A 22,993-nucleotide genomic window follows, 5' to 3' on the forward strand; every position below is an offset into this window, starting at 1 on the left:
GTGGCAGCTGCAGCGCCTCATTTAGGCATGGCTACAATTACTCAGTTTTGCTCTTTGAAGGCTTCCCAGCCTGCCAGTTTCACTGAAGAAGCTCCCCTGCTGTGCTCTTGCTTGGTTGACCTTGCTGAGTTCCACACAGTCCGGGAAACCTGGTGGTGGCTGTTAAATCCAGAATGTTTTGTTCAATCCTCAATTAATTGGAAATTTAAATATTGAAATGGCTGACCCAAAACTACTTGAGGCTTCCCTGCTCACCTGAAAATCTGCCTGGGTTAAATCTAGAAGTGAGCAGAATCACGCTGAGTTCCTGATCCAATACACTTTGGAGCTTAAACCTCTCCTCCCCCACTGCAACATGTATTTGAACCTGCCACCTGTTGGCAATTAAAATTCTGGCCATACATTAAATCTGAGTTCTACCCCCACTTCCCACCAGCACCATCCCACCTCATCTATTTTCTAACCATCTTTCAATTCATTCTGCTACCTGACTTCAGACTTGAGACACACTAAGTTTTGTCACATGTCTCTTGTGTCACACTTTATTGAATGCCTTCTACAAGTCCAAGTATATAACAACAATTGCATTGCTTTGTCTACTCTTTCTGTTGCTTCAAAGAATTCAGTAAGTTTGATCTTTTGCGGGCTTTCTTTACATCGTGATGAGAATGTCAAACTTGCTGCAAGATGCAATGGTTGAAGCGGATACCAGTGATACATTCAAGTGGAGAAGGAAATAAAGAAACAGGGAAGAATATCAGCTATGTAAGGGAATTTGAAGTCAAGAGGAGGAACTTATTGAATTTAATATAAGTAAGAAAATGTGTAAATGGACAAAATTAATGTGATTTAAAATGACCAAATCTCTTAAGACCTGATGGTTTCCACTCTGGGGTTATTGAAAGAAAAAGGATATTGCAATTATGTTCATAATTGTCCAAATAGTTGTGAATAGAGACATTGGAAAATTGCAGATGTTTTAGGAGTGGAATCAGGAAGCTTTTTCTCACACAAATACAACTGGAAATCTGGAATTTGCTCCTCAAAACACAGGATGGTTGGCCAACTGAAATTTTGAAGACCAAGGTCAATAGACTTTTGAAGAAATATCAAGGGATTTGGAGAAAAATTGGATAAATAGAGTTGATGTACAAATGAATAATGATCCAATAAAATAGTGGAATAAGCATAATGGGCTGAATGGCCTACTCCTATTCCTGTGAGAAAGGGGAAGGGTGAGAACTAATTATGAGTAGGTGGAGGCTCAATGGAGTATAAATGCTGCATAGACCAGCTAGACTGAACAGCCTTTTCGTGTGTAGATTTTAAATAATTAAGACCTTCTGATTTACCAGTGTTTAGCCAAATTTGTAGTTGCTCAGAGTGAAACTACTTTCAGAGCAGCTCATTTCAGTTAGAGGTTAAAAATCGATCAATGCTACTTGCTTTTCACAGCTGTGAACTGTGAAACAGCTCTATAGATTAAATAATGAACCAATGTGAGGTCTGGACAGATGCCAGCAGGATGAAGGCATAGCTCACAACACCCATTTGGCGTCTGTTGCCAGGCAACCTCTGTGTCTGTCATTAGAATTCCTGGCTACAGATTAAGGGAGTACTTATGCAACTACTCTTTTGAAATCTTATAGTGTGAAGTCCAACCCTGAAAAGATGTCTTAGTACTAACATACCTCCGTTCTGAAGTTAATTTATTTGTACACAATTTATTGTTCATAGAATTGAATGCATGATAGTACAAAATGTCCAGCCTGTATAGGATACCATTAAATCTTATTTAATGCACCAAACAACAACTCCTCAGGCAACAGGATTTGGTGCTCATTACATTAAACAACATTTTGTGTTATAAGTGTGATTCATTTATAGTCGTATAATTTTCCACTCCCACATGAAGTTCCATTTTTTAATAGGATATACAAAATGTGGCTTATTATTTTCTAAACAGCTTTGTGCACCATCTGAGTTCATTCTGATGACGTGGGAACAGACTGTATTTGTAGACTTTTGTGTTCATATAATTGTAACCTTAGCATCCCAATAAATACATTTTGTTCTTTTGGATAATGAGATGGCAGGTAACCTGGTTTTTAGACTGGAATTGATGTTATTAATATTTAATGGCAGATAAAGCATGAAAATTTGTGTACTTTGTATTTGAACTGTAACTTTGGCTTGATTGCTTTATAGTTATACAAGTCTGCCCTCATGTGGCATTTAACCTTGTTGCAGATACATTTATCTTTACTGCCCTTTAGCCCATAGAGTATATGTGTTATGTATGCTATTACAGCACATTGGCATTGTATTGATTTACCAAATTACTTAGGAAATCTCGTAACAAATTCCTCAACAGCATTTACTGCAGTCATGGATATTAGCTAATTGTAGGGCAAAGACTTCTAGCCATGATTCCTCACTCAGTTTCTGATCTCAACCTACTTGCAGAGGTGTTAAGTAGAGTGGTGTTGCCATAGAGGAACTGAAGGAAAATGGGAAGGTTAGGTTCTGTCATCCATCTTGTCATGGCTGTTTGCAGAATGGCATCGAGAGACCTGGGAGCGGTTTCTTGTCTGACTTTTTGGTACTTTTTAAAAATATTCCAAGCACAAGACACACACTATGAAGCACCAGACATAACCATTAATGGCACCAGTCTCAATGTTGTAGAAAAATTGTTGTACCTTGACTTGGCAATGTGCTCTCTTTGGATTCACTATTGATGAAGAGACCTATGCATGCATTCAGAAAGCACGTTCCGCCTGTGGCGGACTCCATGATCATGAATAGAAGCAGCATGGCATTAAGCTGAAGATTAAAATCAAACTCTACCAGACCATTTTTTTTCTGCTGCCTTGCTGTGTGGTACAGAATCCTGGGCCACATCAAAGTTCTGGAATCAATAGACTCAAAGAAAGCCAAAGCCCATGATGCACCAAAATTTTTAAAACTGAGAAGGTTCTGTAAATCAGAAGTAACTTGAATTGGAATCTTTACTTCTAAAATTAAATTTACACTAAGGCAAGGAAATAGCTACAAATATTTAAGAGGAAGCATTTTATTCCTGTACATCTAAATATACATGACAGTTCCATTTACTTCTAGGGCCTTATGGAGAAATCAAGATTTTCTCAATTTTCATTCTGCTATTAACCAACCACACATATTTGTTTTAAACACTCGATAGATACAATTCTGAACTTTTCATCATTTGTTAGCAAAGTGACTCATTTATCTGCCTGAAAGTTGGTGAAGCATTATTACAGGTGCACTTTATCTCTTTTGGCAGCATGTCATAAATAAGGATTTTACAAGTGTTGTTCAAAAAAGGATATCAACAAGGAAAATATAAACCAATATTTCACTGTCTTATGGAAATAATTGAATGTAATGGTGAAAGCTTGAAGAACTTGAAATATCAAAATGTAAGTTACTACTCCTCATGGTAGGGAGACTGTTGAATCAAGTTCAAGGATTTCTGAACATTTTATTATCCTCTGGGGCAGAATATGTGCTCAGTTGATTTAAAATAACACTTAAGCATTGGATGGTTTCATTCAATGTTCATTATCAACAACAGTAGTTTCAGGCTATTGATACTATTGCCTGGTTGGCTTGGCCTAAATAGCCAAGTGGTTATGGTACTGGGCTTGTAACCCCAAGATCAAGACTTCAAATCTCACAATGGCAAACTATGAAACAATGTAACTTCATCTGAATAGGAACAGATGGAAACGTGTTTGTACTCGAAAGAGTTACTATTGCCTGGTTGGTGATTTGGTCTCCACAGAATACAGGCTAATTAACCAAGACTTTGCAAATAGCAGCTAACTATATATTTGATAGACCAAGTCTCATAGCCAACTATTAACCAACCCCTGGATGACATCCTCACAGTCTCAAAGTTCTGAAACTGTTATAAAAAAAATCCTGCAGATTTTCAGTTGATTTTCCAACTGACTTAAGGATCAGGCTTTGTGATCTTATGGCCTGCTGCGTATACTAATCAGTGATTTAAGGATGACATCTTATGGGAGGTCACCCATATTGTAAAGGACCTCCTGTGATTTACTTTATACAGATTTATATCATTTGAAGAGCAAATTTAAGATTTTGCTCTGACTGAACTCCATTTTTCCACAATATAACTTCAAACAATTTAAACAAAATTTATAAAGAACACAAGTGACAATGGGAGCTGCTGTAAACTTGGTGTATTATGTTCAAAAGTATGAATATGAATACAAAAACAGAATTACCTGGAAAAACTCAGCAGGTCTGGCAGCATCGGCAGAGAAGAAAAGAGTTGACGTTTCGAGTCCTCATGACCCTTCGACAGAACTTGAATGAGTCCAAGAAAGGGGTGAAATATAAGCTGTTTTAAGGTATGTGGGGGGGGAGTTTGGTTGAGGGGAGAGAGAGAGAGAAGTGAAGGGGGTTGGTGTGGTTGTAAGGACAAACAAGCAGTGATAGAAGCAGATCATAGTAAACACCTTGTCAAACACCAGGAGAGAAATGGAAAGCAATGAAGGTGAGCAAGGCAAAAGAGAGATACGGAAATCTTGTCGCAGAGACGAACAGAACTTCTTCAAGGAGGTAGGCATTTCTTGAAGAGCAGTGGCAGTCAATTAAACACAGAGATAAAAACAAAAAAATTGCGGATGCTGGAAATCCAAAACAAAAACAGAATTACCTGGAAAAACTTAGCAGGTCTGGCAGCATCGGCATCCACTTCTCTCTCTCTCTTACCCCCCCACCCAAATCCCGCCCCCCCCCACACACACACCTTAAACCAGCTTATATTTCACCCCTTTCTTGGACTCGTTCAAGTTCTGTCGAAGGGTCATGAGGACTCGAAACGTCAACTCTTTTTTTTCTCCGGCTGATGCTGCCAGACCTGCTGAGTTTTTCCAGGTAATTCTGTTTTTGTTTTGGATTTCCAGCATCCACAGTTTTTTTGTTTTTATCTCTGTGTTTAATTGACTACCACTGCTCTTCAAGAAATGCCTACCTCCTTGAAGAAGTTCTGTTCGTCTCTGTGACAAGATTTCTGTATCTCTCTTTTGCCTTGCTCACCTTCATTGCTTTCCAGTTCTCTCCTGGTGTTTACTATGATCTGCTTCTATCACTGCTTGTTTGTTCCTACAACTACACCAACCCCCTCCACTTCTCTCTCTCTCTCTCTCTCTCCCTCCCCCCACCCATACCACCCCCCCCCCCCCCCCCCCCCCCCCCCCCCCGCCCACACACATTTAAACCAGCTTATATTTCACCCCTTTCTTGGACTCATTCAAGTTCTGTCGAAGGGTCATGAGGACTCGAAACGTCAACTCTTTTCTTCTCCGCCGATGCTGCCAGACCTGCTGAGTTTTTCCAGGTAATTCTGTTTTTGTTTTGGATTTCCAGCATCCGCAGTTTTTTTGTTTTTATCTCTTGAAAATGATTAGTCTTGACTACTTGTACTGGATGTTGAAAGAACATTCAATTGGATAGAATGGAGATTTCTTATTGGATGTCAGTATGGAAAGTTGGAGGAATTTTATTAAGACTCTTGTTTTGCATTTCTTAGCAATGAATGTGATAACTTCTTCCTACTTTGACTTCTACAGTGGAAACATAAGATAATTTGCTGTTGCATCCACTTTGAAAGGGCTGTGGCTCTCCCTCTCTTGTGGAGTAGTTGTGGGTTTTAAAGGGAGGAAACTTCATTTCACTACAACTTGGAAACTATGGTTACTTAACGTATTTGTGTGACTTTGGTCTGTCTCCTACTTTAATACAGGAGTTAGCTAATTTGCTTTAAATTGATTAAAACCTCCATGTAAGTAGCAGGGAAAAAAAGTCATATGAATATGTTGAATGTTCAGCTATTATGTTCAACAGCAATTTGAGCACTTATATGATTTATCATACATTGATGTTGTACTGGGTATATTGCCGTGACTGCTTCCATCGCCTAAAAAAGCTGATTTTCAAAGTATTAATGGCTACCTTGTATTTATGGCATGACTCGTCAACACCCCCAACCTCAAAATTTAGAATAATCTGTAAACTGTGACAGAATACTTCCAATTCCAAGTCTTGATCATTCACATATGATTTTTGTTTGCAAGTCCTTTCTTTTGCCTTTATCAGGATGTCATCTTTTCTCCAGGAAAAGAGCTACTATGGTGATGACTTGAGTGCTGCAGTTAGAATTAGCTTGAGTCTAATTCGTGACTATGCGGCACTCAAGGACATAAATATATGATCACAGTATCACCTACAGATGCAATACTAATACCTGTTGAGACTTCTCACCATTTTAAATATATAATAGATGTACAGTAATCAGCATTTTAAAAAGCTTTAACTAGTTTTTAAACTAGCTTTTCTGAATGAAACTCCACCGATTACCCTTCTTAAAAGAAATAGCCTGAATAATTTGACTGTCTAAAATTTGTAAGTTATATTAATGAAAGTGAATTTTTTATAACATCAACTTCTCTTAAGGGCAAGATTTAAAAAGTATTCTTCCTGCAATCTTCATGCCATTAAAACCCAATTTTGGCATAACTTTAATCTCTATTTCCTGAATTACATTTTAATTTTTACTCTTTAATTGTTATCCTGTATTTTAGATCTAGGCCCTTCATCCAAACTTCCCAATTTAAAGAAATACAAACGCATTAGGGAAAGCAAATCATTTATAGTTCTTGTATCACCAATATAATTAAATTTTGTTTCACTGAACTTTATTAGATGATTTGCTTTTCATTTCATGATGACATATTCCCTCAAATGAGAAAGAACCAGGTTCCCTGGAGCCCCTGAAATTTCAAGGGAACTAATCAGATAGAATTAGAAATGGCAAGAAAAAGTGCTACTAAAGCAGCACTGAAGGGAGGCAGCAGGTCTCTAACTGCTTTAGCCTGTTCCATCTTTGATACATGTACATGAGGCAGAACCTTTCCAACCCCTTTCAAGTCCGTTTGACTCTTCGTCAGAACCTGTTCTGATGAAGAGTCATACGGACTCTAAACGTTAGCTCTACCTTTCTCTACACAGACGCTGTCAGATCTGCTGAGTTTTTCCAGCAATTCTTGCTTTTGTATTGAAATAATTAGACCTGGCTAAAATTTGGGCATATTTCGATATTGGGACAAGATCTGGCTACATTTCTGATGCCTTTCACACGATCGAATAGCTGTTCAAGCTCAGAGAAAGATTGGCCCCTTGAACAAAGTGCTAGCTTCAAGAGTTCAATTTCAGGGGAGAGGAAGGTAAGAACTGATCTTTTTTTCCCCACTTGAATAAAATATAAATGTTACTGCGGTATTATAAAATTAAAATGTTTCTGTAGTTTATCATAATGTTACAGAGGAAGTAAAGAAATTAAGTATTCACTATTTAGGTTCCATCTAGCATAAATTTCCCATAACACAGTTTATCTAGTTTGTGGGAGATTGCCACAAGTACAGTCCATGGAAAGGAGAAAAAAGAAATGGAGGGGCAATGTGCATGGTGCTAAATGTATGGCAATTCTCTGTAATGTATACCTTTTATTCTTTTGACCACATTGGTGCATTATTTACATTATTGCTTTTGAACTGTATTAATAATTAATATGTGACATCTAATGGGAAGTGAGGCTCATTATATCTACAGGCAGCATCTGTGGAGAGAAATAGAATTAACAAGAAGAATTTAAGGTTTTGGGCAAGAGATGAGGGGAAGTGTGGGGAAGAAATTTTTTATGAAGCAAGTATTAATGACCTGGTACACTCTGCCCATCGAGGGTGGTGGACGCAGAAATGAGCAATGATTTCAAAAAGAAATTAGATGGGTACTTGAAGTAAATAAACTTGCAGGGCTACAGGGATTAGCCAAGGATTGGACTGACTGGATTGCTTGGTGGGTTCCTGGCATGGACTCAATGGGCCGAATGACCACTTCCTGTGTCATAAATGAATCTGACTCTAATTTAATGTGCAATGGGGGTCCATTGCATTGGAGAACTGACGGGAACCCTAGGTTGCTTCTCACCAGGAGGCCTGAGACAATTATCAGGCAATCAGATACTTACCAGTACAGCAGTCGGGCCTCCCATGCAATCTTGCCCCCAGCAGGACGGAAATCCCACCCCAAGAGTCCCCAGCCAATCAGAAGCTTACAGTTCTCCAGTACTGCCAGTACCACTGAGAACAGTGGCCACTGCCGGAACAACAGTCAGGCCTTTGAGGAACGCCATTGAATCCTGCCCACCCACCACCACCTAAACCCCCCACCCCAGCCTATACTAGGCAGCAGGCAAACTTGCTAGGTGGTTTTCTCGTGTAGCAAGTCCCTCACCCACAGCTGGCTGAGTACAAGTTGCGGCGTGATGAGGCCTTCAAGTGACCCTTAAGTGGCTACTTAAGGGTCTCAGTTGGCCTTCAAGTAGGAAAGCTGTTGCCCACCTTTAGACTATTTAGAAAATAGTCCATGCCTCTCTTCTTCCTACCAAAGTGCATGACCTCACACTTCCCAAAGTTATATTCCATCTGCCGCTTCTTTGCCCATTCTCCTAACCAAAGCAGGGATGTGCTGTTGAGGCTTTATAAGGCTCTGGTTAGACCACATTTAGAATATTGTGAGCAATTTTGGGCCCTGTATCTCAGGAAAGATGTTCTGGCCCTGGAGAGGGTCCAGAGGAGGTTTACGAGAATGATCCCAGGAATGAAAGGCTTAACATATGAGGAACGTTTGAGGACTCTGGGTCTATACTCGATGGAGTTTAGAAGGATGAGAGGGGATCTGATTGAAACTTACAGAATACTGAAAGGCCTGGATAGAGTGGACGTGGGGAAGATGTTTCCATTAGTAGGAGAGACTAGGACCCGAGGGCACAGCCTCAGAGTAAAGGGAAGACCTTTTAGAACAGAGATGAGGAGAAACTTCTTTAGCCAGAGAGTGGTGAACCTATGGAATTCATTGCCACAGAAGGCTGTGGAGGCCAGGTCATTGAGTTTATTTAAGACCGAGATAGATAGTTTCTTGATTGGTAAGGGGATCAAAGGTTACGGGGAGAAGGCGGGAGAATGAGGTTGAAAAACTTATCAGCCATGATTGAATGGCGGCGCAGATTCGATGAGCCGAATGGCCTAATTTCTACTCCTATGTCTTATGGCCTTATGGTCTTCCCGCCCTGGGTTTGTTTGGGGTGAGGCGAGAAGGTGGCAGGGTCCCCACCTCACGTCTTCCTGCCCGAGCAAATGGAACACCTTTACAAAATCTTAAACTCTGTTCATCAAGTCACATTTAAGTCTGTTTTTGAACTTCTGCAATCATCTGTGTTCCAAGTGATGAATGAAATGACCTCTGTTCTAAAGCTTTTATATGCCAAGAATGACAGAGGTCACATGACCATGACAAGCCTATGGCAAGCCACGTTGCGCACAGGCACTTCTTCAAACATCCCCTTTTCATAAGAATAAAAAGCCGTCCATACTCTATCATTTACAGTTGCAAGTTAGGCCCATACATGGTCTATAGTGAAAATCATCATTCATGTACAGAAAACTGTTTGATCTGACCCATTTTCATCTGTCCCTACTGTTATGATATGGCAGGTGGTAATTGCCAGGCTGACCAAATCCCAAAGGGAAACTTGGCTGAGCTATCACAATAATTTGCAATTCGTATTTTTATTACGAGAAGGTATGTGTACTGAAGTCAGAAGATTCCACTTCCATTTTTGGAGATTTTAAATATTACATTAAAACATTTATTAACAAAAGAAACTTAAACATACAAGATTACAGTTACATAGGTAACTTTACTTGTATGACATTTCCCAAACATTAGCTACTTAGCTAGACTCACAAATACCATCCTTTTCCAGGCAAAAGTCCCTATTGATTCTTAATTCATAAAACATCCAGTAATATTACTGCAAGGCACCCACTGTTGCTGCAAGGGATGCTTCTCTCTCACTCGACAATGGAAACCCAAGACTTGTAACAAAACTTTGCTTTCTGGAACAACCAGACACTTCTATGGGGTGGCTAGAAACTGCTTCCTTCACAGGACTGGCACACGGTACTCTCTTCAAGATCACATGGCCACACACACCTCCATACAGTTTTCAATCTTTCCTTATGTACGTTTCTTCCCCTTTGACCTTTACCCATTGTTTTTAACTGTCTTTTGGAAGCTACCTTTCCCAGAATACAAAAATATTTCATGTTGTCTTTATGGTCACTACTTTTGGGAAAAATAAATAAATAAAGCAAAGTTATTTAGTTTATGATCTTTGCCAATTGTAAAACTTACTTTTTTTCTCTTTTTGAAATTTAAAAGCTAAAAATTCACTCCTCATATATCTCCTAATGCAAATTCCTATTCATGCTATATCTACTGATATCCCATCTTAGCTCACTCATTTCCACTTCCAAATGCCTGCTTTACACCTAACCCTTCGATTTAAACCTTGCAGTTTGACTGTCTTCAGTCTAATTAAATTAGTCACACACACAGCCCCCATAAGCCTGCTTCACAGTACCCCACAGTAATATTGAAAAAAATATATTTTCTTTACACTGCACATGCATTGCATACACAATCTTTGTGTTCAGGTCTCCTAATGGTACATGTGCAGGTTACTGGATGTCTGTCTGGAGTCTGCCTGTTCCTGGGGTGATTTTGCCTCTCTGGCAAATTTCACTGCTGTGCCAAGTGTTGCTGCTGATCTGTTGATTTTGTTAGGGAATGGTTAAACTCTGGGACTAGTGGCCATTCAGTTCCTTTCCTCATCAGCTGTCCACTGTGAAGGAGCAGCTTTCTCCTTTTGTATATAGATGTCTGCGGTTACGAAAATACATCTGGTTGTTCATTTTCATCATGTACGATGAAGGTGACAACTTCTCTGCACAGGTCCCAAGTTGGCTGACTTTTGTTGAGAGTGTTGAATGTCTGCACTCTGACCAGCCCTCAAACTCTCAGCTCTGGCAATAATTTGGCCGCTTTGTCAAAGTAAAACTTGGCTATCGTTTCACCAAGTTTCACTTTGATTTTGTCACTCACTCCTGTTACCACTTCAGTAGTTTTAGCTATTGGAAGAGTAGATTGAATGTGGTGTGACATTGATTGCTAAACTGCTTTCGGTGTTTCTCCATTCTAGGATTGCCTTGTACACAACCGCGTTGGATCTATTCGATTTTTTTGACTATCCCGTTAGCAATTTTCACTGCTGCCTCAGGCTTTCCATTTGACTAGAGATGTGTACTGCTGGGTTTCCCAATCATTTACACAGCCTGAATTCTGCAATCGTGAACTGAGGGTGATTGTTGCTCGTCACAATGTCAGGAACGTACAATGACTGAAGTGTGCTTTTAGGCATTCTGTGATCTCGCTGGTGGTCATCGACATAAGCTCATCTAACTCCCAGTAGTCTGAATAGTTTGGTGACAAGATAGTCAGTTCCAAAGAGTGAAGAGGTCAACTTCAAGCTTTAGTCATGGTCTATCTGGAATGTCATGAGTGGCTTTTTAGTTCAGTGTTCATTACGAGCACTGCAGTGGCTGATATGGTCCTTGAGCTCATTGCACATATTTGGCCAAGAGAGCACCTCTTGCCTCCCTCAAACTAGACTTGATTCCTTGATGGCTTGAATGCACTTCAGTATCTCTTTTCTCATCTCCTTAAGGATGATGACTCTAGTTCCTTTGTGCAAGATGCCATCTTGAACAATCACTTCATCCCTGTATGCCCAATACTCGCATAGCAATAGGTATGTCCTTGATGGTTTTTGTATCTTTCATCACTACTTCTTGCAGCACTAGGAGAGTTGCGTCTCATTTTGTAGTTTGCTTGATCTGAGCAAGATGCTTGTCTGTCAGATTCAACATCTCTGTTGGGTTGATGACTTCTAGACCATGTGCTGTTGCTTGTGGAAGATTTCACATTCTGTACGAGGATCATCAACTTTCTTCAAAGGGAGTTATATCTTGACTGCATGTTGGCGATGTACATCCACTTCCCCTGCTTGTACGTAGTTCATTTGCAGAGATATCATTTGGAAGTTAACATCCTTTGCAGGCACTTTGGAGCAGATAGAAGTGGTTTGAGAAAGATGCTATGAAGTGACTTGTCGTCAGATTCTGTAACTTTGTCTCTCCCAAACAGATACTGATTAAAATGCTCACAAGCAAAGACAATCTGGGCATAGTGTCATTCAATTTGCTTTAATGCTCTGATGCAAGTGCAACTGGTTGTCCTTGCTGCATGATGGTTGCTCCACGTCTTGTCTCATTAGCATCACACTGCAGGGTGACCTCATTACTAACATTGTAGTGCCTCATCACTGCTGTTGTCACTTGTTTGATGTGAATGAAAACGGCATCATGCTTTGTGCCCCAATACCATTGAACATCCTTTGCAGTGAGCTTGCGTAAAGGTTCACATTATAATGATAAATTGGGCAAGAATTTTGCTAGGTGGTTTACAAAGCCTACAAATCATTGCACCACCTTCAAATCTGTTGGTTGCTGCATTTCTGCTACAGCTCTCTCCTCAGCAGGATCAGGGTGAACTCCTATTGCTGTCAGTACATGACCTATGTACTTGACTTCAGTCATCTTGAGTTGCAGTTTCTTCTTATCTTGCTTCAGGTTCATCTGGCGGCTCTCTAGCAGTCTCACTAGATTCTGATCATGGTCTGTGATGGCTTCTTCCATCCATAGACTGGCAGATCATCCAAAATCACTTCCATTCCTGTAAGAGAATTGACTATTTTATGCTGTCTGCGTTGATACTCCTCCAGAGCAGTAGAAATGCCAAATGGCATGTGCAACCATCTGTACCTTCCAAATAACATACAGAATCTTGTCAGAAAACTGTTGCTTTCATCTAACTTCATTCACCAATATCCATCTTTTGCATGCAGGGTGGTTAAAAAAAAATTTCCCTTGCTAGTTGCAGCAAAATTTCTTCATTGCTTGGCATGGGGTTGTGAGATATCTTCAAAGCTTTACTGAGGTCTTTTGGATCTTTGTACACACTCAGCTTTTCAGGTGGTTTCACTGCTACCATGCTGCTAATCCAGCCTGTAGGAGTTGTCACTTTCTTGATTACTCCCATCTTTTCAAGCACCTCTATCTTACCTTTCAGGCTGGACTTGATGGCAGCTTGATGGACTTGATGGAACTCTCTCTTAGTGTTACCTATTTGCAACTGAATCTGCATTCTTCCTGTTGCATTGGGCTTTCAGCTTAGATTGTCCTTTTGAGGCGAGCATTATTCCATTGCACAGCCTCAACTTTACCTTCAAAGGCTTAATTTTCAGTTCACCATCTTGAGCAACTTCGCACAGGTCTGCGAAGTTCATGATGTTGCATGTAGTGCCAATGTCTATCTGACACTTGAAGTGAATTTGATTCCCTCCTGCAGTCATCATTCCAATAGTCACAAACCATTTTTTCCCTCAAGACTTGAGAGAGCCAACCTGTTCTAAGGTGTAAATTCATCAGGATCATCATTGAACATCTCTCCAGCAACCATCTTTATCGGCTGGTTTTTCGTCTTTCCAGCAAAACACTTGCGTGCAAAGTGATTCGGCTTCTTGCAGTTAGAGCACTGCTTCCCCCAAGCTGGACGTGTTTCCTTTTCTTTTGTGTGGTGTTCTCCACAACATTTACATTCGTAACTCCAGCCTTCATCTTGCTGCCAGCTATTCTATCAGATTGGAAAGTAGCAAATATAACCCCTCTATTCAAGAAGAGAGGGAGGCAGAAAATGGGAAACTAAAGGACAGTTAGCTTGATGTCTGTCATGGGGAAGTTATTAGAATCAATCATTAAAGAGGTTATAGCTGGGCACTCAGAAGAGCTCACAGCAATAGGGAAGAGTCAGCATGGTTTTATGAAAGGAAAATTATGTTTAACTAATTTATTGGAGTTTTTTGAAGGAGTAACATGCGCAAGGGGAGCCTGTTGTTGTACTGTACTTGGATTTCCAGAAGGCATTTGATAAGGTGCCACATCAAAGATTACGGAAAATGAAAGCGCATGGTGTAGTGGCTAACAGATTAGCATGGACGGAAGAATGGCTGGCAGGCAGAAAGCAGAGAGTATGCATAAATGGATCTTTTTCTGATTGTCAGGATGTGACGAGTGGGGTCTGTACTGGGGCCTCAAATTTTTATGATTTACACCAATGACTTCGATGAGGGGAGCGAAGATGTGGTAGCTAAATCTGCAGATGACAAAGCTTGGTTAGTAAGTATATTGTGAAGAGGACATGAGGTTGCAGATGGGATATAGATAGGTTGAGTGAGTGGGCAAAGATCTGGCAAATGGAGTTTAATGTGGGAAAGTGTGAAGTTGTTTACTTTGGCAGGAAGGACAAAAAAGCAGAGTAGTACTTAAATAGAGAATGGCTGCATTACTGAGGTGCAGAGGTATCTAGTGTTCTAGTACATGAGTCACAAAAAGTTAGTATGCAGGTACAGTAAGTAATTACGAAGGCTCATAGAATGCTATTTTTTTATGAGAGGGATTGAACATAAAAGCAAGGATGTTATGCTTCAATTATACAGGGCATTGGTGAGACTGCATCCTAAATACTCTGTGCAGTTTTGGTCTCCTTATTTAAGGAAGAATGTAAATGCACAGGAGGTGGTTCAAAAAACATTTACTAGGTTGATACCTGGAATGAATGGGTTGTTTATGAGGAAGGTTGGACAGATTGGAGTTTAGAAGAGTGAAGGGTGATATCATTGAAGTATACAAGATCCTGAACGGTCTTGATGAGATGGACGTCAAAAGGATGTTTCCTCTTGTGGATGAGTCCAGAAACAGGGGCACTGTTTTAAAATTAAGGGTTGCCCTTTTAGGACAGAGATGAGAATTTTTTTCACTCGAGGGTCGTACAACTTTGGAATTCTCTCCCTCAGAAGATGGTGCAGGCAGGGTCATTGAATATTTTAAGGTAGAGGTAGATAGATTCTTGTTAGGCAAGGGAATCAAAGGTTATTTATCGGGGTTAGATGGGAATGTGGAAATCGAATCACAAGATGATCAGTCATGATCTTATTGAATGGCAGAGCAGGCTTGAGGGCCAGATTGTCTACTCCTGTTCCTATTATGTTCTTATCGCTGTGCTCTGTCTCGATCGCTAGACAGTTTAAATATTTTAGGTTTGGTAAGGATGAAGTTGAAAGAGACCTATTATAATGCTAAATGAATACATGCCATCTATTTTTCCTTCACGTGTGCAGCTACTTACACTGGCCTGAATTAAATTTAATCTACCATTCATTTGTCAATTTACATATTTTGTCTAAATCATTGTAATTTGAGCAGCCTCCTTTGATCAATTTGATGAGTTTCACAATTCAAGCCATTGAAATAAATTAAAAACCTTAGACTTGCTTGTAACTAAAATTGGGATAGTCATAATGGAAATTATTACTTGAAAAAGAGGAATTAGTATTTTGCAAGTATCTATTTATACGTTCTGTTGGGTTTAGGCACAACAAGAACTAACTATAAATACATCTAACATTAAGATTAACAAAAATTCCCTAGTAGCACACAAAGCTTCATGTATCTCAACAATAATATTAACTTGCTGCATCGTCTGTTCGTTACTTTTAAAAATAAAGTCATTCCTGGTGTTGGTGATACCAGAATATATTGCCCATCTTTAATGACAGCAGTCTTTTTGAACTGCAACTGTCCAGTAATGAGAGTACTTTCAATGCTGCTAGACAGGGACGTTTAACAAAGACTTCAACATTAGCTAATAAAGTTTGATAGCATTTGTATTTTATTCTATAATCTTTTTTGTTCCCGTATTAAACAATGCAGAGAGTAAATGTTTAGTGGTGACTAACACTGGCGATCTGAGTCAATCCCAGAAAGAAAGCGGCTTTCATTTTATTTGGCAGTTTTCAATGCTATACGAAGTTTATGCCAAAACAAAGATGTCTCCTCTTGATGTTGAGGCCATTGCAAATACGTTGTCTTTTTCACCAGTTTCCTTATTCTGTGATATGGGGAAAGTTGATGGGACGGTATGTCCTCTAGAAACACCAAAATCAGTACATCTTTCCGTTCATCAAAAAGCCGAAAACTCGCCACCTGAATTTCTGCGGAACACCATTCACTTTCCAAAAAGTGGCGACTGATTACACAGATTGTTTTCCTGCTCTGATAAATGTTGTCCACAATATTATCAATGATCGGTCTCCCAGGTTCGAAATCTCGGTGGTGGAGACATAATGTCCATTCATTGTTGCCTTCCAGATTGGGCAACAGCTGGTTTAGTACCCAGTGCTCATCATGCGCGTTATAAGAAATAAAGGCATCATACTTGTAGCGTTTGTTTCGTCCTGTCTTACGATTATTATCATAAATGAATGCTAAGAGGAGGTAATATGCATATACAACATGCCATCTCCAAAAATGATAGGTAAAACTTACTATTATTGTCAGTATTATGACTGTAGATGATGAAATGTAGAACAGAAACTCAAAATGGACAACACAAGAATTTGAATTAAAATTAATCAGTTTCGTCCCTTTAAGATTAGGTGGGTAAGTACATGTGAACCGATCGAAGTATATCACTTGAGTTTTATTGCCTGAAAGGGACCACTTTTGAAACCAAGAATTATTACACGCACACATAAAAGGGTTGTCCCTAAGGTCCAAAAATGTGAGTGATGGTACTGCTTCGATCTGTGCTTGGTTTACAAGACCAATTTGATTACCCGTAGCCCTTATGAGTTTCAAATTGATCAGCCTTACATATTTCAGGAAGTCTAGATTCTGCAACCCGACTTTATTGAGATGAAGTTCAGTTAAGGCAGGTAATTGCAGAAGCAGACTAGGACTAATGGATTGGAAAACATTGCTGCTCAAGTCCAGGAAAGAAATGTTTGGCGCATAGTAAAAAGTATCGGAATCAAGATAATTAATGACAATATTTCCTGCATGGAGCTCCTTCAAAGAATGTAGTCCTTCTAGGAAATTTAAAGGGAAATGCTGGAGACCATTATGACCCTGGCTATTTATCGCAAGGTAGTGCAAGGACTTCAGCGAAGTAAACGGTGCTCTGTCTAGCTTCTTTGAAGACGGATAGGTGAGAAAGTTGTCAAATAGTTGAAGTACCTCCAAGGACTTAACTGGTGAAAATACATGACCTCTTAGAATGTCAACCGTTAGTCTGTTGGATCCCAATAGCAATTGTTCTAGATTTGAAAGCCCATCAAAGCTTTCGTTATGCAGATTGGATAACTGATTATCAATCAAATTGAGATGACGCAAATTCTGCAAATGGCTGAATGTGTGCTGCTTAATAACATTCAGTTTGTTGCAATTAAGATTAAGAATTTTCAGCCTCTTCAGACTGGATGAGAAGTTGGCTATTTCTAGCAGATAATTATTGCCCAACTGTAGTTCAGTTAATTGAAGAAGCCCAGAAAATGAAGATGATGCAACTTGAGTGATTTTATTTCCGACAAGAAACAGCTGTTTGAGTTTATCAAGGGTAGTGAAATCGTGAGAATCAATACGGTCAATTTGATTGAAACTGAGATCCAGGCTTTCCAAATTGCAGGTGCCCAAAATGGCTTTAGGAATCACGGTAAGTTCGTTGTTAGCTAGGGACAATAGTCTTAAAGCAACTGAATTGTTGAATAAAGAGCTTGAGATATCTCTTAATTTATTTTTTGATAAATCTAAGTCCTCTAAGCGTACACATGCACTAAAGACATCGCCATTCAAGGGGTTGAGACTATTTCCGGTCAGATTTAAAACACTTAAATGTTGGTGTAAAATGCAGATTTCCAACAGGAGGAGATTTGTCGCCTGCAATTGCAAATTGTTTAATTGAATATCCTCCAGTGACACATTTCTTATGCTTACAAGGAGCGCCCGTATCTCTGATGGTGGCATATGAATTCCTCCTAAAGCTAATTTCTTCATCCCTTTTAAATAAGATCCATCTTCAACGTGCAACACGACCGATTGATTGCCTCCGGCAAATGAGAGATCCAGAGAAAGGAGATTGCCCAGAACACCAGTTGTTATATTGCAGACTGCGAAAGGATTCTTCGATATGTCCAATTCCATTAGCGTTTTCGACACAAAAGAGATACTCTGGGTCGAGAAATTAACCAAACCATTGTCTCCTATCTGCAATTTTTCTGCAGCAACGGCGTTAAATACACAACTCACTTCCTCCAAACGATTTAACATGTTAGAGTTTAAATTGATGGTTTTCACATTTATCAAGCTGACAAAGGCATCAGGTTCGATAGTTTGAATAATGTTGTTGTTCAATAACAATGTTGTGAGATTCCCCAAGCCACTCAGCATGCTTTTGGTTAATGCGGTTAGCCTATTGTAACCAAGATTCAGGAAAGATAGATTCTTTACGCTCCCGAAGGTCTCCTCCGCAATATCACTAATGCTGTTTTTTGAAATGTTCAATACTTGCAGTTGCGGCAAGTGATCGAAGCTGGATTTCTGCAGACTCGCCATTCTGTTTTCGGACAAATCCAGGTTTTTTGTACTGGTTGGAAGGTACCGTGGGACCATGTCCAAGTTCATCTTGTAACATAATACTTTCAAATTTGTGCTAACAAGTAAGGAGCCATGTACTTGGCAATCATGCAGCGAGAAACTCATAACTTGAAGTTCTAAATCAAGATGAAAGGAAACTAAAACTAATAAAACTTCAGTAAAATGCATGGTTAAGACGGCGATCTGTGAATACTTTCGGTTCAATTGGCTACAGTGCATAAAGAACTTACGCAATTGCAACTGAACCACTCCCTAAATTCTTGCACTAATTTTCAAGATCCTTTCGGCCAGTTCTTCCGCATTTAAGGAGCGAGACGAATTTTACTATTTAAATAGCGCGCCTTCAGATTCAAGCAATTGTTCTAAATTCCTATATTTACCACAGTAGGATATTCCTTTTGTGGAAACTGAATCCTATTGTATATTACTTATCACCTGGTTTATGTAGAGGGGAAAACGAGCTGAATTACCATAAGCGATTAACAACATAGTTGGGTTTGAGGGAAGCAAATCTAATAGATCTCGGCATTACCCGAGCAATACTACTATTTTTGCACTGATAGTACTCAAAACCACTTGACAATGCGAAGTTTTGTTCTTGGAAAGTGGGCAATGCTGAAAGTATTTATTTTCCCTCCCTATAGCACTAAGATTGAACCACAAAGAGAGCGATTGGGATCCTATTTAAACCAGACTGAATAGGGGCGTCACATTACTGTTAATGACATTTCTGAGCCATTTAATAACCTAATTCCATTCATGGTCATTTGTCTGACTGCTGGCCCACAAATTGGCAGTACAAATAACCAAGCAGTGGTGACAATAAAGAACAGTAAAGGATTCAACAATTTTGGGGGTTTTCCACAGACCAACAGTACTGATGTAGTGGGGTGACGTATAAAAACGATCTGGAATGCATGCAGTAGAAATAATGTAATTATAATGGGAATTTTTAATTTTCAGAGACTTAACTTTCAAATAATAAAGGCAATGAATTTGTGGTATATGTTCAGAATAATTTTGGCTTTGGTTAAATTGCTCCTTATTGTGTGTGTCTGAGTGTGTACCATGTGATGGACTGGTGTCCCGTCCTGGGTGGATCCCGCCTTGTACCCATTGCCTGTCAGGGTAGGCTCTGACTCCCTACAACCATGAATTGGATAAACCGGCTCTGGAAAAATGAGTCAGAGCTTTTAACCAGGGATCAGGCCATATCCAATTTAGTGATGATTCAAGAGGCAGTATTAGTTAACAATCTGATATTAAGGGAATATCTTGTGAATAGTGGCCATAATATAATTGAATTTGATATTAGATTTTAATGGGGGAAGTGAGAGTCACAAACTAAGGTTTTAAATTTAAGTAAGGCAACTTTGGAAAGGCATGAGAAAAGGTAAAAGTATTAAAAGGTGATAAAATTAATTAAGGAATAGCCATTTAAAATCACTAGTACTAAAGGTGGGAAACAGCCTGAATGACCAATGGATTCACATTGTTTAGTTTAGAGGATAGCACCGAAGCCATGGAGCAGTGAGAGAATTGAAGACCTTTAGAAGTGGAAGACAAAAGTTTACATCTGAAAAATGATGAGTTTAATACATAATTCAAACAGAAAACAAAGGTTGTTATTGAATTATGTGAAGAATCCTCAGTGAGTCAATTGCCAAGTCTCTGGAAGTGCTCTGGAGAGCTTTTGGAGGTATAGTGAGTTTTGGAGTTGGTAGGGAGTGTTGGCAGAGGATTTAGTGACCTTTTCACACAGCAGGCTGCAACAGGCATGGGGCCAGTAATTGAAGTGCATCTAGGTTATCAGCATGGCAGGGAGATGGAGCAGAGACTCCAAAGAGGGCAAATTTCTGTGTGATGCCCTCTGCCAAGTTGGAGCTGACTCCTCCATAATCCTTGACAGTGATAGGAGATCTGACAGGCCAGCCAAAGCACCCAGTATGCATCCCCATCAATGGTCTCCTGCATGCCACCCCATTAAGGTCCTCATCTGAGTCCACTGCAGCAGAACTCATCTGTGATCACACCCTCTGGTGAGCTAGCCATGAACCATCCTTTCTCCATAGTTTGCCCCTAATCTAGTTATGATTCAGCATGTACTGCCAGTATCTGAACAGGTGGCTGCAAATGTTGGATCAAGTGATGGGGCCTTTTCAACAGTGCTGTGCTATTGCTCTCTCTCTTCTGCCTGAGGCTATTTAAGCTGGCTAATTCTTGAGTGGCTGAAAATCAGAAGTGAGTTGGGTTGAAGAAAGAGGGGATGGCTGTCAAATGAGGTCAAGGGTCACACTATCTGAATCTTGCTCACTATGCCAGATAACAGGATGAGAGTGAGCTGGGAGTTGAGAAATAGGCTCAAGACAGGAACAAGCCATCAACCTCAATGTTCTCAGTAGCGTTGGATGCCATGAGCTCTGTCCCCTGATGCAGGGAACTATCTTCTCTGTAGAGGTCAGGAGGCGAAGTTATTCTTTTCCCCTGTTGGTTCCGCTCTGCTCCATGCTGTTGTGTGCCACCTTTTCCTGGAAGAGAGAGACAGAATGTGAGTGATTCTTTTGAGCACTTTGAGAGGTTGGTGTTGTGGTGGATAGGAGATGTCATGTGAAGATGTATTCACTGACCTTGATCACCTGCATGAGGTCATTAAACTTGATGTGGAACTGCTTCCAAGTCTTTGGGTCCACTTGCAGGAAATGACCAACCTGGCCATCTGCTGCAGTCCCTTCTGAGAGTAGTCCCTGAGGCCTTCTTGAAAGCTGTATATCACAATCTTGAGAAGGTAGAATTTTAGGGCTAGGAAATATTCTGTGTTGTTGTTATGGATTCAGGTGTCATAATTTGTAACCTTTATGCTACCTTTGAGGTGCAGGTATCCAGCACTCCGGAGATTCTGCCCCCTTCTGGGTCTCCACTGAAGCGTGGTGTTTCCCCTCCTATCTATTTCCTAAGGTCTCCAGAGTTGCATCCATAATGCAGCCTTCTGTCTTCCCTTGTGCTCCATTTTCCTTGTTTAGCATTCAGCAACAATAAACTCAGGTAGTTCAGGCTATTTCCCTTTTGGGCGAATAGGCTTCCTTCAAGAACGTGCTCTCACTACTCTGCTATCTGCAGGCCTCAATCAGCCAATGCTACAATAATTTCAATGAGGAGACAGCAGCAAATTTGCTTAAAGGTAGCAAGATTAGATATTGGAGAAACTTTTGTACCCTCAACTAAGTGTTTGGAAATTGTCCATACATTAAAAATTAAAGACGAGTAGCTGAGATCCCTTTAAACTGAAATTTATTTGGTAGAATTCATATGCACTTGATTGCATAAATCAAAGCTGTGACTTCAATTGGATTATGATATTCATGCAAAGTTAAACTTTGCTTGTCAAGAGGACTCAGGCTCATTATTTCCTGAATTCCCCCATAAAGTTTGTTTTGTAAAGTTTTTTATGACCCCTCTATTTTGTTGGACACAATACACTGTGCCTGGTATTCATTTCCATTTAAGTCAATGAAAATGAAAGCAATGAAAAATATTCTGATATGTGAACTCAGGTTCTTTGATAAACTGCCTAATGAAAGAGTATGACTGAAAAAGTGCCAATTCATAGTAAAATGAGGATGAGGGTGAGAAATTGGCTGAAGGAAAGGAAGCAGTGGGGACTGGTTAGAGAACTGATGTCAGGATGTGGGATAAAGTGTCGACTGAAGTATCCCAGGGATTAGTGCTGGGGTTCCTACTGTACATGAACAAGTTGATTCGGAAACTCAAGCCAATTGGTTAAATTTGTAGGCAACACTAAGAAGTGGGGAAGCAGGGTATTGATGTGGTGTCTGGTGCAGTTGATTCAGATGGACCTACAAAATGAATCACAAAATCTGTAAATGGTCAGAACAGTGGAAAATATAATTCAGTACAGACTCCTATGTGCTGCAAACTGAAATATGAATTAGGTGTCTGATGTGTGTATGAGGATGGTACAGAAATAGCTAAAGGTAAAATTGAAAGAGATCTGGGGATGATAGATTTAGTCATTCAAAATGGATTTTTCAATTTACATTCTAACACTTTGGAAAATACAAGGTAAATCACTATTGAGCAACAATTTAAAACAAAGCAAAATGTTTAATTATATTGCTGGATCAGTAAAGCATAAGTCAGAGAATATTTTGCTAAAACTGTAGAGGGTACTGGTCATACAACACCAAGAGAACTGACTTTAGCCTTGTTCATCAAGTGATATGCCATGGAGCTGATGCAAAAGAGCCATCAGGGTGACATGATGGAAAAGAATAAATCATAAAAAGATATGAGATAAACTGTGGTTCCATTGCTTTGAAGGGTGAACTTATATGAAGTATACAAGATATTAAATGGTACTGACAAAGTAAACTGGAACAAGGTAAATCAAGGCAAAGAGCAAAATTAAG

General features: G+C 39.7%; 1 protein-coding gene across 1 annotated transcript; it reads right to left on the bottom strand.

Moving 5' to 3' along the window:
• Positions 1-15,786: 15,786 nt before the first annotated feature.
• On the bottom strand, positions 15,787-18,787 carry tlr22 (toll-like receptor 22). Its single transcript, XM_041193110.1, has one exon. The coding sequence runs from the start codon at positions 18,783-18,785 to the stop codon at positions 15,915-15,917; it is 2,871 nt and encodes a 956-aa protein (XP_041049044.1). The 5' UTR covers positions 18,786-18,787; the 3' UTR covers positions 15,787-15,914.
• Positions 18,788-22,993: the final 4,206 nt, after the last annotated feature.

This window comes from Carcharodon carcharias, chromosome 8, assembly GCF_017639515.1.
Source record: "Carcharodon carcharias isolate sCarCar2 chromosome 8, sCarCar2.pri, whole genome shotgun sequence".
Lineage (NCBI taxonomy): Eukaryota > Metazoa > Chordata > Chondrichthyes > Lamniformes > Lamnidae > Carcharodon > Carcharodon carcharias.

What these genes read in the sequence shown, in the direction of transcription:
- tlr22 (XM_041193110.1), bottom strand. Translation starts at nt 18,785, where the DNA reads ATGCACTGTAGCCAATTGAACCGAAAGTATTCACAGATCGCCGTCTTA.